The following is a 15,991-nucleotide window of genomic DNA, read 5'->3' on the forward strand; positions in this document are numbered from 1 at the left end:
CCTTTTCGTGAATCAACAAACTTTCCATTAAGACTCGCCAGGCTGTTAACATTTTTGGAGGTGCTCGAGGAGGTTCGTGGAGCCATTCTCCAATTTTTCTCCAAGTCCCTGTTTTCAATGAGCCCTTTTCCGGATAAGCCGGAGTATTTTCCCAAACATATTCCATTAAAGCAATCACTTCCTTTTTTGAAACTGCTGGTAATTGTTTGCCACTACTTTTAAGTAAAATATTAGAAGTTCTGACTATTTCCTCAAGCTCTTTCAGGTGCGCTGCCTGTTGCTTAGAAAATTTGTTCCCCATACTCACGAATGGATCGTCGTCTTCACGAGGCGAGATCGTGTGCACAGCCTATTCCAGGCGATGAGTATGGAGACCGTCAGAGACGTATCCACTCGCAGCAGATCACGTCGGGATGCTGGGAACCCGTTGCTTGAAGCAGCCGGGTTGCTGGGAACCTGTTGCTGGGAACCTGCTGCTAGTGAACAGCCAGGTTGAGCACGGCCACCATCGGGTGAATGAGGATGGACGGCTGAAGACGTATTCCGCAGAATCACGTCGGGGTCACCAGTTGTGGGTTTTTCGCACCCGGCGGGCTCCTCATGAACTTGCCAATGAATGAAGACACATCTCTCTCAGCTTTCTCGGGATGAGGGCCCAGACCGAAGTCCCAAGCTCTCTTTTATTGAGATACCAGCAACGCATCAGCAACAAGCAATTAGCAACAAACAATTATCTAAGCGTTCTGCTATCCATGAAGCAGTTATCTTAAGATTGCAAATGGTTACATCTCAGCCATGCACTAAGCAATTATCTTAAGGTTATAAATCAGCTACATATCTGTATGGAATGTCTTTGTTCTTGTTACTTTCTTGTACGTGTTCCAACGGGGGTGTCCGTCTGCACGTAGCAAGGTCATCTGATTTTTGGTAAACTGCAACTTATGCACAGAAACGAAACTTATTTCTGCCCTGAGCCAGACCTGCGCCATTTTATGTGAGCCTAAGGTGGAAATATGACAGGTTTCCTACATCTCTCCTTACTTCTACATTAGATCTCATTTTAATAAGCTTCCACCCATTACTTCTTGTCCTAAACCTCCACCCAATACTACTTATCCTGCCCTCAGGAGCCCTAGAGAGTAAGTCAATTCCCTCTTCTTGGTGACAGCCCCTCAAGTACTGGAATACAGCTATCATGTCCCTCAAGTATGATTTCCTTTGATAGCCTAGATATACCAAGCTCCCACAACTGATCACCATGTGATTTAATGTCCAGACCCTTTATCATCTTTACCGCTCTTCTCTGCACAATTTCCAGGGCTTCAACAACATTTCGTATAGTGGTGACCAAAACTGGACACAGTATTCTAACTTTTCCAACAATCTGGACACTCACATGATTTCTTTTCTCTGTGAGTCCTTTGGTGTTTCACCAGGATGAAATTGTGACTGAAACTTTTCCCACAATGACATTCAAAACGTTTCTATCCCGTGTGAGTCCTCAGGTGTTTCAGCAGGCTGGAATTGTCACTGAAACTTTTCCAACAATCAGGACATTCAAAGGGTTTCTCTCCTTTGTGAGTCTTCTGATGTTTTACGAGGTTGGAATTGTGAGTGAAACTTTTGCCACAATCTGGACACTCATACGGCTTCTCTCCTGTGTGAGACCTCTGGTGTATTACCAGGCTGAAATTCTCACTGAAACCTTTCCCACAATCAGGACATTCAAAGGGTTTCTCGCCTGTGTGAGTCCTCTGATGTATCACCAGGCTAGAATTCTGACTGAAATGTTTCCCACATTCAGGACATTCAAAGGGTTTTTCTCCTGTGTGAGTTCTCTGGTGTTTCACCAAGCTGGAATTGTGACTGAAACTTTTTCCACATTCAGGACATTCAAAGGGTCTCTCGCCTGTGTGAGTTCTCTGGTGTATCACCATGTTGAAATTCTGACTGAAATGTTTTCCACATACAGGACATACAAAGGGTTTTTCTCCTGTGTGAGTTCTCTGGTGTTTCACCAAGTTGGAATTGTGACTGAAACTTTTTCCACATTCAGGACATTCAAAGGGTCTCTCTCCTGTGTGAGTCCTCTGGTGTCTCACCAGGTGGGAATTTGCAGTGAAACGTTTTCCACAAACTTGACACTCATACAGTTTTTCTCCTGTATGAATTCTCTGGTGTGTCATCAAATCAGAACGGTAACTGAAAGTTTTCCTACACTCTGGACACTCATACGGTCTCTCTCCTGTGTGAGTCCTCTTGTGTATCACAAGAGTACAACGGTAACCAAAACTTTTCCCACATTCTGAACACACACATGGTTTTTCCCCTGTGTGAGTCCTCTGGTGTTTCACCAAGTGGGAATTTGTAATGAAACCTTTCCCACAAACTGGACACTCATATGGTTTCTCTCCTTTGTGAATCCTCTGGTGGTTTACCAGGTTAGAACTCTTCTTGAAACCTTTCCCACAATCAGGACATTCAAAGGGTTTCTCTCCTGTGTGAGTCCTCCGGTGTATCACTAGACTGGAAGTTTGACTGAAACCTTTCCCACAATCAGGACATTCAAAAGGTTTCTCTCCTGTGTGAGTCCTCCGGTGTACCACCAAGTTGGATTTCTGACTGAATCTTTTCCCACAATAAGAACATTCAAAGGGTTTCTCTCCTGTGTGAGTCCTCTGGTGTATCTCCAAGTTGGCATGCTTGATAAAGCATTTACCACATTGGACACACTTATAAGGCATCTGTCCTGTGTGGGTCCTTTTATGAATCACAAGGGAGCTATTTTGATCAAGGACTTGTTACATTTGTAGCATTTGTATGGCTTGTTTCCTGTCTGGATCTTCTTGTGCATAATCACCTATGCTTTATTTAGTGATGCTTTGATTCAAGCTGTTTTCTTCCTCCCAGTGCAAGTCCTGTATTGCTGTCTGCCCTATTTCAGTATACAATTGACCTTTTCCCCCCCACTGACTTCCAGATATTTCCCTCTTTTCCTGAACGGAAAAATAATCCCATTCACCTTTTCATGTAATGCAGTTCCACATACTCTTTTTCCAGCTTGAAATGTCTTCTTGATTTTCTCTTGTTTTTCACCTCCTGAGAAGGGAGAATTGTGTAATTTTCGGAAGGAAATCTGGCTTGATTTACTTTTCTTTTCAAAAATTATTCTCAGTTGTCTGGAGTGCTCTTATTGTCATCTTCTTTGTCTATAAGATAAAGAAAAGTATAACTTTTTTTATATAGTGCTTACAAATGTGAAAAAAAGAGAAAAGGTATACATTACTTTTAAAAAGGAAACATGGTAAATGCTAAAGTAACCTCTTACATAAAACATGATTCATCAATTATTACAGAGATTTTAGAGATGTGGGGGCTTTAACTGATGAAATGATGCCTAAAGCCTCTGCAAGATTTGAAGCACTGATTTTGCCCATGGAAATCTTCAGCTCCAAGTAAGGGCAGAAAATGCTCTCCACAACCCCTCTGCTGACATCCCAATTGAAGTAGTCCTCACTTACTGACAGAAATTGGGCCTGGCATCTGTGTCACTAAGTGGCCTGATCATTAAGCATGATATCACATTATAGAGCCAACTTATATCAGTTCCTCTGCAGTTGTTAAACAAATCACCATAGGTTGTTAAAGGCAATTTTACATGACTGTGGTTTGCAATTTCCTGTCAGTATACCCATTGATTTTTGCTTGCTGGGAAGGTTACGAATGGGGGTCATGAGTGTGGGATGTTGTGGCCGTCATAAATGTGCAACGGTTGGCAGCACCCAAATTGGTGCAACTCCCTTTTCCTGCATCTTCATAACCATGGGCTCAGTGAACAAGTGGTAAATGAGGACTACCCCTACAACTGAACATCCCAAAAGGTCCCCAATAGCTTTTTTTTTTGAAAAGTGCTATTTCATCACAGTTGAACCTTGTTAATACATGGATGGGGTGCCTATAGCACATACTATGCTTGTTGGCTAGATATGTTAGTAAAAAAACAAAAATCAAAGATGAGACCAGTGGCAGATCATTCTGATATTGTTGGGGGGGGGAAACAAAAAACAGGTCCACAAGAGAATAATGGGAGTTGAAAGGGACCTCGGAGGTCTTCTAGTCCAATCTCATTTAGGTAGGAAACTTATATCATTGTGGACAAATGGTTACCCAATTTCTTCTTAAAAACCTCCAGCAATGAAACACCCACAACATATGGAGTCAAGCTGTTTCATTAATTGTTCTCACTGACAGGAACTTTCTCCCAATTCTAGATTGGATCTTTTTTTTGATAAGTCTCCATCTGTTACTTCTTGTTCTGTTCCACGACACTTTGGCACAAAGGTCAATCTCCTCTTCTATGTCACAGCCCCTCCAATTTTGAAAAAGTGCCATGATTTAAACACAAACTCTCCATGCGGCATTTTAGTCCAACAACTGAAGCCGCTGCAGCCCAACTGGCTCTTCTGCACACCAGTCTCTGTTCCCACAAATGCCCTGCAGGCAGTTATTGGAGCTCCCAGGCCTGTCCCTTGACCGGAAATTCTGTTATCTTTCTGAATATTATCACAGAACCCTCTTGATCTCTTTGGAAAGCTGTTTCTAAAAAAACAGTGCAGAGCTTTTTCTTTTAGTGTAGATTATGCAGCCCTTAAAAGAATTACAATTAATACTGAAAACCTCCGTGGTGCTGCTCCCTTACATGGGCAGAGAGAAACAGGGACGCAGCAGTCAGCAGAGAGGGAATCCGGGCACGTAAGAGAGGCAGATTCATGAGCTCCATCTCAAAGGAAGCCCACCTGGACAGGCCTGTCCCTTGACCGGAAATTCTGTTATCTTTCTGAATATTATCACAGAACCCTCTTGATCTCTTTGGAAAGCTATTTGTAAAAAATAGTAGAAAGTTTCTTTTTCAGGGTAGATTACACAACTCATAAAAGAACTAACATTGAAATTGGAAAACCTCCACAGACAGGGCTGTTCACTGATATGAGTAGAGGGAAACAGGGACACAGCAGTCACCAGAGAGGGAATCCGAGCACGTAAGAGAGGCAGATTCAGGGGCTCCATCTCAAAGGAAGCCCACCTGGACAGGGCAGCCCATTGGCCAAGCCCACCTGGACGCCTCTCGGCTCTCCCTCACCCGCCTTCCAGACGCCATTCAGCTCCTCCTCCTCGCAGGGTCCCCGCCCTCCCCTCCAGCCTCGCTCCCTCCCAGCCCAGAGCTCCCCCCGTCCTCCCCCTCCTCCTCCTCCCCTCCAGGCACTGGCAGGCTGACCCTCCCCAGCAGCGAGAGGGGAACGTGGGAACGGGGCTGCGCCAAGAGGGGGGGCTGCGGGGCAGGAGGGGGGCTGTTCCTCTGCAGCTCTTCAGCGAGTCGCTCTGGGTCGTTCGAGGGAATTTCACGTGGCTGCGACTCGCAACCTCCTGCCAGCCTCTCCGGGGATTTTGCTTGGGAGAAGCTGGCTGGGAAAGTCACAAGCGGGGATGCGGCGACCCTCGTGAACGTGGAGCGGCTGGCAACGTCCGAACCGAGCAGCCCGACTCGCTCCCGGCTTCTCCTCCGAGCCGCCCCTCAACTCACCTGCCAGCCGCTGCTTCGACCCCGGGAAGAGCTCAAAAGCCCCGCCCCCCGCACGCCTCCTTCCTCCCCTTGAGTGACCCGGAAGAGGAAGATGCTCTGATCTTCTCCTCGCCTCCCATCCCTTCTAGCAATGCAGTACTCGATGGTTGCAACTCCTCTCGCCTGCACCACCGACGCCGTTTTCTAGTCTCAGATGCCGCCTACCTGAGCGACATCTCGCGATAGGAGGCCGAAAGTCACGCTTGTCCCGTCTCTGCCTTTGGCGTCTCTGCAGAAGGCACCCCGAGGAAACCTGGATGGAGTATTTTAAGTGCAGCAGTAATTCATCAGTAACGCTTCATCTTGATGCTATCCTTCTGCAGATGCAGAGTAGGACTGCATTCACTTTTTCTGCAGCTGCATCGCATTGCTAGCTCCTACTTAGGTGATTGTCCACTGGCAGTCCTAGATCCCTCAGTTAGTGATGTTGAGAAAGACACAAACTCTTGTATATATGAGTGTTTAGTTTTTCATGCCAAAGTGTAAAACTTCTTTTTTCACCGCTGAATTGCATTTCGCACTAAAGAGCCCAGTGTTCCAGGTTTGGCTATTCCCCCCCTTCTCTCCCTTCGTCTTAAATCATTTAGAATAATGAAATACGGTACAAACCTGGAAGCATGCTACCATATTGGTTCCCATCCACATCTAGTCAAGTCACCCTCAGCTTACAACTATTTGTTTAGTGAACGCTTGAAGTTATGATGATCATGAAAACCGTGACCGCTTTTCATTTACAACTCTTGCAGCATCCCCGTGGTCATGTGATAAATTTCAGATGTTTGGCAGCTGCCATGCACTTCTGACAGTTGTAGGGTCACGTGATCACCTTTTACAACCTTCTGACAAGGAAAACTAATGGGGAAGTCAGATTCACTTAACAACTCTGCGAAAAACATGATAAAATGGAGCAAAACTCACTCAACAACTGTCTTGCTTAGCAATGGAAATTTTGGCCTGTTTTAGTTGTATGTCAAGGACTACCTGTAATATCTTTTGGTCTTCATTCTTGCAGAGTCTAAATCTCGCTAGAGGGCTGAATTGCTCTGAGCAGCCTTCCCAGTTTCCACAGGAGGTAGATTATTCCCAGGCAGGCAAAACCCTCAGATGGCACAAGTTAGCAGAAAGCCGATCTAAACATTCCAGCACTTTCTTAGGGGAGACTTTCAGTGGAGATCAAAACCTCTCTACACCCCAAATCTTTATGACTGATTTCCTGTGGCTCCCAAGGATTTAGGACAGGAAAGCACCATCAGGTGAGACGCTATAGGAGGGGCATCTACACTCCTGCCTGTCAGGGCTGCATCCAAGAGCACCCACCATGAAGCTTCATTCCTGAAGGAGGAAACTTTACATCTGCTGATGCGAAATGCCGATTACACTGGGGTCTGAGCCTGTTCCGTCGATACCTAGCCCATATTGATTGTTGACCCCTTTCCAGGAATGCGATCCCAACCAATTTTGTGGGACCGGGAATGTCAAATTTATTAAGTTGCAATTATGCCGGTGGCAGGAGGAGTTTGCTGGCAACCTGGTAATATAAAGTGTTTTATGCTGATTATACCTGGGTATGGTATCTGGATGGACAGTCATTCCTCGGGACTGAAAATCCACACATTTCCAGTCCCCACAATAGGTGCCTCTGCCGCAAGAGTCACGGTAGTCGGATCGTCGGGCGCATAGATACTTTTCATTGTTGGAGTAAGTTCGCCGCCATTCTAAAGATCCGCATGTACTGGCCCCTTCGTCCATGGCTCTGCACGCATCAAAGATGACAGATTGAGAAACCTCTTTGTTATAAAAATCATGACTAACCAGAAGAGCTGACCCTGCTTCAATTTTAATTGTGTATCGATGAGTGGGTCCCTTTGGATTGAAACATTGAATCTTACCAGCATCAATACAGATGGAGTATGATGTACCATTATAGGTGCATTGATGTGAAAGTTTGGTTTTGCAAGATAGGCGAGTGTGAAAAATCAATGTTCTAGTTATGAGGGTGCCTTGTTTGGTGGTTTAGCCGATCTAAACATTCCAGCACTTTCTTAGGGGAGACTTTCAGTGGAGATCAAAACCTCTCTACACCCCAAATCTTTATGACTGATTTCCTGTGGCTCCCAAGGACTTAGGACAGGAAAGCACCATCAGGTGAGACGCTATAGGAGGGGCATCTACACTCCTGCCTGTCAGGGCTGCATCCAAGAGCACCCACCATGAAGCTTCATTCCTGAAGGAGGAAACTTTACATCTGCTGATGCGAAATGCCGTGTGCGTCTGTAAATTTTCTTGCATGGAAGACTCCATTAAGTCACAGAGGGGAAAAAATGCATCAGGGCCTAGAAAACGGGACCTAAGAAAGCGGGGCTGATAGCCTATATATGGTAGAAGAAATGTTTCTAGACTACATTTTTAAAAAGAAAACAAAAGGGAAGAATATCCCACCAAAGCGCATGGCCGACTGGTCACCAGGCTAAATTTTTTAGAGGGACACTCTGCACTGCCGTTTTTAATGCAGGTCTAATAAGGTATGGATGGTGATAGTGGCCATTTCAGCTACTGGCTCTCAGCTCTGTTGCATGGAGGAATCTGGAATAAAATAACCCCAATGTATATTTTATTGATTCCCTTTTCATTCAAGAACTCATGGTGGCATACAAAGCACTTCCTGTGTGGCATAGTGTAATTTACAGGAGAAATGTCCCCCAGACAGCCTGCCTACATCCCGAGACGTACTTTTTGCCTCTCAATATTCCATAGCTCCTGGAAGGAGTCTTCACGCCCAAGCTAACACTAAATTACAAGCCTTTGCGAATGATTTGGTTTGTGTCTTGGAGGAGCCACTTAAAACTACTACTAAATTGTCGGAGACAATAGAAAAGTTTGGAGAAGTGGCAGGCTTGAAAATAAATAGAGAGAAGACTAAAGTATTAACAAAGAATTTAACAGTTAAACAGAAAAGTCAACTTACAAAAAAGACAAAACTGCAAATAGCTAAAAAAAGTTAAGTACCTAGGAATCTATTTAACAGCACGATGTGTAACATTAAAAGAGGATAACTATGAAAGACTGCTAAAACAAATAAAACTGGATTTGGAACAGTGGAAAAATCTCCAACTGTCACTGTTAAGAAGAATAGGTACAGTGAAAATGAGCATTTTACCGAAAATACTCTTATTATTTCAAACGATTCCTGTAAAATTGGGAAAGGTCTTTTTTGACGAGCTAAACGCAATAGTACTGAGATTTATTTGGCAAGGGGAAAAACCACGAATTAAAGTGAAAATGTTACAAGAGGCTAAAGATAGTGGTGGATTTGGTCTCCCGGATAGATTATATTATCAAGCAGCTATTCTACCACGGCTTAAAGAATGGATAACGCTCAGAAATTAAAGACAATTGTACCTGGAGGGACATGAGTTACAAACTGGTTGGCATGCCTTCCTATGCTACGGGAAGAGTAAAACACGCAGATATTTCCAAAGCCATCGTATAAGGAATACACTTCTTTTAGAGTGGGAAAGAATAAAGCAAAAAAATTATACTAAGCTACCTGAATGGCTTTCAACAATGGAAGCTTTTGCTTACCCAAATTTAATTAACTACGACAAAGTTGTGACTTATAAAGTTATCTTGAATAACTAAGGGAAATTGAATGACAGACAAGATTTACAATGACAAGGATTGATTTAGGATGGTGGCCATACTTGCAAATTCAAACACATGAAAAAGATTTAAAGACAACAGGATTCTATAAAGAACAGACAGAATTTGATCAAACATTGTTAAAAACAGATGAAAACTTGATTAAGAAACTACACATTTCTGCTAAATTTAAAGATGGAAGCAGAACAAGTAAAAGAAACAATGACAACATGGGCAAAAGACTTTGGATATTCTATAGATTTGGAAGACTGGCAGAAACTATAGGATGCAAATATCAGATTTACTAAAGCAGTCTCATATAAAGAAAACTTGTATAAAATGTTTTATAGAAGGCATATGACACCAGTAAGATTAGTGAAAATGTTTAAAAACACTTCAAATAATTGTTGGAAATGTAAACAAAGGCGAGGTACTTACTATCATATCTGGTGTACATGCCCTAAAGCAAAAAGGTTTTGGTTTAAGATTCATACATGGTTGGAAACGATGACTAAAAGACAGATAGAATTTAAGCCAGTTTTTGTTAGGAATATTAGGATCTAATTATGAGAAGGAGAATGAATATTTAATATTGCATGTACTGACAGCAGCGAGAATAGCATTTGCCCAATACTGGAAAAATTAAAACTTAACAAATGAAGAGGTTTTAATTAAGGGTTAGGGTTAGTTTTTGATTATCACTTATTACACTCTCTACAGTTATCTATTACTATATTAACTATTAATTGAACATATGTACCCGGACAATAGCCTGTTTGCTAAAGAATAAGTGTTATTGGGGTCAACAACAATGTTGATCCCCACCCTGTCCTAATCCCAACCCCAATCCTGATCCCAACCCCACCCTAAAGCCTAATCCCTAACCCAATCCTATTTTACCCCTAACCCTATAAAATTCAATAAAATCCTTTTTTAAAAAAGAGATGATTTACACCACAAGAATCATTCACAAATTGCACATTTCAAATGTTTCTCCCCAGTGTGATACATGATGTATAAGGTTAGACCTAATAATGAAATCTTTTCCAAAATCTGGACACTGTTACAGTTTCTCTCCTGTGTGAGTCCTCTGGTGTGTCACCAGGTTGGAATTCTGACTGAAACTTTTCCCACAATCAGGGCATTCAAAGGGTTTCTCTCCTGTGTGAGTCTTCTGGTGTATCACCAGTTTGGAATTCACAGTGAAAGATTTCCCACAATCAGGACATTGAAAGAATTTCTCTCCTGTGTGAGTCCTCTGATGTGTCACCAGGTGGGAATTCTGATTGAAACTTTTCCCACACTCAAGACATTCAAAGGGTTTCTCTCCTGTGTGAATCCTCTGATGTTTAACCAGGCTGGAACTGAAACTGAAATGTTTCAAACAATCGGGACATTCAAAGGGTTTCTCTCCTGTGTGAGTTCTCTGGTGGTTCACCAGATCAGAATTTGCAATGAAACTTTTCCCACAAACTGGACACTCATGTGGCTTCTCCCCAGTGTGAATCTTCTGGTGTATCACGAGGTGAGAATTGTTCTTGAAACTTTTCCCACATTCAGGACATTCAAAGGGTTTCTCTCCTGTGTGCGTCCTTTGGTGTGTCACCAGGTTGGAATTCTGACTGAAACTTTTTCCACAATCAGGGCATTCAAAGGGTTTCTCTCCTGTGTGAGTCCTCAGGTGTTTCACCAGTTCAGAATTACTCTTAAAACTTTTCCCACAATCCGAACATTCAAAGGGTTTCTCTCCTGTGTGAGTCCTCAGATGTATCACCAGGTTGGAATTCGCAGTGAAAGATTTCCCACAATCAGGACATTGAAAGAATTTCTCTCCAGTGTGAGTCCTCTGATGTGTCACCAGGTGGCAATTCTGACTGAAACTTTTCCCACAATCAGGACATTCAAAGGGTTTCTCTCCTGTGTGAGTCCTCTGGTGTGTCACCAGACTGTAACTGTGGCTGTAACATTTCCCACACTCAGGACATTCAAAGGGTTTTTCTCCGGTGTCAGTCATCTGGGATTATGGGATTAAAATAAATGGGATTAAAATAAAAATAAATAAATCTTGTGTTTCTCCAGTTAGTAATTTACAGTGAAACCTGTATCACAAACTGGATACTCCTATGGTTCCTCTCCTATGTGAGTTACTTTGCTTGGTAAAGCATTTACCATATTGGGAGCACTGATAATGCATCTGTCCGGTGTGGGTCTTTTTATGAACCAGAAGGGAGCTATTCTGACCAAAGATTTTGTTACATTAGTAGCACCTGTATGCCTTTTTTCCAGTTTGGATCCTCTTCTACCTAATCACCTATGCTTTTGCAATTTGTGGTTTATGCCACAATAGTGACATTTCTGGAGCTTTTCCACCAATGATATGCTGGAGGAAGTAAAAAATGTGTGTGGTCCCTTGCTTAGTGACGCATTGATTTCACCCTCTGTTTTCTTCCTTCTATTGGGAGTTCTGCATTGCTGTCTCCCCTGTATCCAATTGACCTTTTCTTCCCCATTGACTTCCAGATTTTTCCCACTTTTTCTAAACGGAAAAATGATCCTCTTTGCCTTGTCATGTAACGTATCCTTGTGTTCTGCATACTCTACTATTTCCAGTTTGAAATCTCTTCTTGATTTTTCTCTTGCCTTTCTCTTCCTGGGATGGGAGAATTGTGTAATTTTCTGAAGGAAATGGAAAATATTTTTATTTCTGGATTGATTTGCTTTCCTTTTCAAAAGTTATTCTCACTTCTCCAGAGTGCTCTTATTGCCATCCTCTTTGTCTGTAAGATTGAAAGAAAAGTGTAACTTTAATTGTTTATACAATGCTTGCAGATGTGAAAAAAAGGAAAAAGTATACATTACATTTAGAAAGCAAACATGCCACAATGCTAACCTCTTACATTAATTATGATTCATTGGACATTCCAGAGATCCATTCAATCATGAAATTCCCTTGACTTGCATCAGTCATAAACGGTAAGCGCTGCTATGGGTTATCATAAAATATATCTGGGGTATAGATTATACAATTGCAGATATATGGAAAGAGTAATATAAATACACATACCTGTAATTATATCTATGTGGAAAATTCATGTTTTCAGCCTGAAAACAAAAAGATTACTTGTCAAACCTTCTGAGCTGATTTTTAGAGGTGTGGTGCCTTTAACTGATGAAAGGATGCCTAAAGCCTCTGCATGATTTCCACATGGAAGTCCTCTTCTACAAATAAGAGTAAAAACTACTCTCCATAATCCCTTTGCTGTCATCCCAATTGAAGTACCTCACTTAATGACTGCAATTGGGACTGGCATCTTGGCTATTAAGCAGACTGATCATTAAGCATGACATTGGCATGATAGTGCCAACTTACAACTATTCCTCTGGACTTGTTAAAGAAATCACCATGGCTGGTTAAAGGCAATTTCACATGACTGTGGCTTGCAATTTCCTGCCGGTATACCCATTGATTTTGTTTGTCAGAAGCTAGCTGGGAACATTACAGGTGGGGATCATGAATGTGGGATACTGCAGACACCATAAACGTGCAACAATTGGCAGCATCCAAATTGGTCTAACTCCCTTTTCCTGCATTTTCATAATCATAGGTACAGTGAAGAAGTGGTAAATGTGGGTAACTTGTTCAACTGAACATCCTGAAAGGTCTTCCATAGCTATTTTTTAAGAAGTGCTGGATTAACCACAGTTGAACCTTGCTAACACACATACGGGGCGCCAATAGGAAATACCGTGCTTGTTAGCTATAAATATAATTAAGAAAATAAAAATCCCAGAAAAATATAATAGTAGATTCAATCTGACATTGTTGCCAAGAAAACAGCAGGTCCGCAAGAGAATAATGAGAGTTGAAAGGGACCTCGGAGGTCTTCTAGTCCAATCCCCTGCTTAGGAAGGAAACCTATATCATTTGGACAAATGGCTGTCCAATCTCTTCTTAAAAACCTTCAATGATGAAACATCCACAACGTCTGGAGGCAAAATGTTTCATTAATTGTTCTCATTGACAGGAACTTTCTCCTAATTCTAGTCTCCATCTGTTACTTCCTGTTCTGGTCTCACACTTTGGCACACAGGTCAATCGACTCCAATTTTGAAAAAGTGCCATCATTCAAACACAAACTCTCCATGCGGCATTTTAGTCCAACAGCTGAAGCCTCTCTGCAGCCCAACCAATAAACTGGCTCTTCTGCACACCAGTCTCTGTTCCCCCAAATGCCCTGCAGGCAGTTATTGGAGCTACCAGGCCCGTCCCTTGACCTGAAATTCTGTTCATCTTTCTGAATATTATCACAGAACCCTCTTGATCTCTTTGGAAAGCTATTTGTAAAAAACAGTGGAAAGCTTCTTTTTCAGGGAAGATTACACAGCTCATAAAATAACTAAAATTAATATTGAACGACTCTGCAGACAGGGCTGTTCACTGACATGGGCAGAGAGAAACAGGGGCGCAGCAGTCTCCAGAGAGGGAATCTGGGCACGTAAGAGAGGCAGATTCAGGGGCTCCATCTCAAAGGAAGCCCACCTGGACAGGGCAGCCCATTGGCCAAGCCCACCTGGACGCCTCTCGGCTCTCCCTCACCCGCCTTCCAGACGCCATTCAGCTCTTCCTCCTCGCAGGGTCCCCGCCCTCCCCTCCAGCCTCGCTCCCTCCCAGCCCAGAGCTCCCCCCGTCCTCCCCCTCCTCCTCCTCCCCTCCAGGCACTGGCAGGCTGACCCTCCCCAGCAGCGAGAGGGGAACGTGGGAACGGGGCTGCGCCAAGAGGGGGGGCTGCGGGGCAGGAGGGGGGCTGTTCCTCTGCAGCGGCGACCCTCGTGAACGTGGAGCGGCTGGCAACGTCCGAACCGAGCAGCCCGACTCGCTCCCGGCTTCTCCTCCGAGCCGCCCCTCAACTCACCTGCCAGCCGCTGCTTCGACCCCGGGAAGAGCTCAAAAGCCCCGCCCCCCGCACGCCTCCTTCCTCCCCTTGAGTGACCCGGAAGAGAAAGTTGCTCTGATTTTCTCCTCGCTTCTCATCCTTTCTAGCAATGCAGTACTCGATGGTTGCAACTCCTCTCACCTCCACCACCGACGCCGTTTTCTAGTGGCAGATCCCGCCTACCTGACCGTCATCGCGCGATAGGAGGCCGAAAGTCACGCTTGTCCCGTCTCTGCCTTTGGCGTCCCTGCGAGAAGTTTTCGCTGATTTATTTGCTCTCCAGTCGGTTTCGCCTCCCGGCGACCTGCCTTTGCAACTGAGCCAAGGGAAACAGTGAAAAGTGATGATGATGATGCTTAGTTTACAAAGATTGGCTCCATGCTGAGCCCTAGAAGTGGACGAAGTTCAAACAGAAATACAGACTAAGAGTTGGAGCTCTCCGAGCAAAGATCTTGCACCAGTCTGAACAAATGGCTGTCCAGTCTCCTCCTAAAAACCTCCACGGGTGGAGCACTGACAACTTTTAGAGGGAAGCTGTTCCACTGATTAATTGGTTTCACGGACAGGAACTTTCCCCTTAATTCTAGGTTGGATCTTCTTTTTGATAAGTCTCCCTTCTGTTACTTCTTTTACTGTGCCAAGGCACTTTGGGGAATAGGTGGACCCCCTCTTAATGCATCAGCCCCTCAAATACTGCTATCAGGTTACCCTTAGTCCCTCTCTGTATTATATTAGACATATCCACTTCCTCCAACTGCTCACCCGATGTTTTAGCGTCCAGTCTGCTAAATATCTTTGTTGCTCTTTTCTGCACTCTTTCTAGAGCAGACATGTCAAACACAAGGCCCAGGGGCCGGATGCGGCCCGCGAAGTGGTTTCATGCGGCCCGCGAAGCCATCCTGGAAACAGTGAGGGAACGGCCCCCACTGCCTTGGCCCTGGCCGAGACCCTCCTTCTGCCAGAGACCCCCAGATCTGTCCCACTCCTGCCCAGGCCCCCAGAGGCACCCTTGATGCCAACGATGTAGAGCTGGCCACGCCCACCCAGTAGGCCATATGCACTCTAGCCACGCCCACCCAGTAGGCCACGCCCACCCAGGCCATACCCACCCGGCCCCTTGAGGGCAACCGCAATGCTGATGTGGCCCTCAATGAAATTGAGTTTGACACCCCTGTTCTAGAGTCTCAACATCTTTTTGTATCCTGACCAAACCTGGAGGCAGTATTCTAAGTGCAGCAGTAATTCATCACTAAGGCTTCATGTGACCTTGTTACTATCCTTCTGGAGATGCAGAGTAGGACTGCAATCACTTTTTCTGCAGCTGCCTCGCATCGCTAGCTCCTAGATGATTGTCCACTGGGAGTCCTAGATCCCTCACAGTCAGTGCTGTTGAGAAAGATACAAACTCTTGCATATATGAGTGTGTAGTTTTTCATGCCAAAGTGTAAAACCTCCTTTTTCACCACTGAATTGCATTTTGATCTAAAGAGCCCAGTGTTCCAAGCTTGGCTATTCCCCCCCTTCTCTCCCTTTGTCTTAATAATTTAGAATAATGAAATACGGTACAAACCTGGAAGCATGCCACCATATTGGTTCCCATCCACATCTAGTCAAGTCACCCTCAGCTTACAACTATTTGTTTAGTGAACGCTTGAAGTTATGATCATGAAAACCGTGACCGCTTTTCATTTACAACTCTTGCAGCATCCCTGTGGTCATGTGATAAATTTCAGATGTTTGGCAGCTGCCATGCACTTCTGACAGTTGTAGGGTCATGTGATCACCTTTTACAACCTTC

General features: G+C 44.1%; 3 protein-coding genes across 6 annotated transcripts in view; 2 read left to right on the forward strand and 1 right to left on the reverse strand.

Annotated features, from left to right (window-relative positions):
• Positions 1–15,991, forward strand: part of LOC310636861 (uncharacterized protein) — a 422,701-nt gene that overhangs the window by 54,190 nt on the left and 352,520 nt on the right. The window lies entirely within an intron of this gene.
• Positions 1–15,991, forward strand: part of LOC310636858 (uncharacterized protein) — a 342,152-nt gene that overhangs the window by 33,266 nt on the left and 292,895 nt on the right. The gene's annotated exons all lie outside the window — the stretch shown is intronic.
• Positions 8,223–15,837, reverse strand: LOC310636868 (uncharacterized protein). Of its 4 annotated transcripts, XM_083356990.1 has the most exons (3): positions 15,764–15,837; positions 12,324–12,361; positions 8,223–12,036 (listed from the first exon to the last, which is right to left on the reverse strand). In XM_083356990.1, exon 3 carries the CDS (start codon positions 11,271–11,273, stop codon positions 10,323–10,325), a length of 951 nt encoding a protein of 316 aa, XP_083213116.1. In that variant the 5' UTR covers positions 11,274–12,036; positions 12,324–12,361; positions 15,764–15,837; the 3' UTR covers positions 8,223–10,322. The 4 variants fall into 4 exon arrangements, with proteins under 4 accessions (XP_083213116.1, XP_083213115.1, XP_083213118.1 ...); XM_083356989.1 differs by lacking the exons at positions 12,324–12,361; positions 15,764–15,837 and adding an exon at positions 14,173–14,218; XM_083356992.1 differs by lacking the exon at positions 15,764–15,837 and having other exon boundaries at positions 8,223–11,273; positions 11,900–13,854.

The sequence above is a fragment of the Vipera ursinii genome (assembly GCF_947247035.1).
Source record: "Vipera ursinii genome assembly, chromosome: 2".
Classification (NCBI taxonomy): domain Eukaryota; kingdom Metazoa; phylum Chordata; class Lepidosauria; order Squamata; family Viperidae; genus Vipera; species Vipera ursinii.

Excerpts from the sequence above, each read along its gene's own strand:
- LOC310636868 (XM_083356990.1), bottom strand. The coding sequence starts at position 11,273 with ATGACTGACACCGGAGAAAAACCCTTTGAATGTCCTGAGTGTGGGAAA.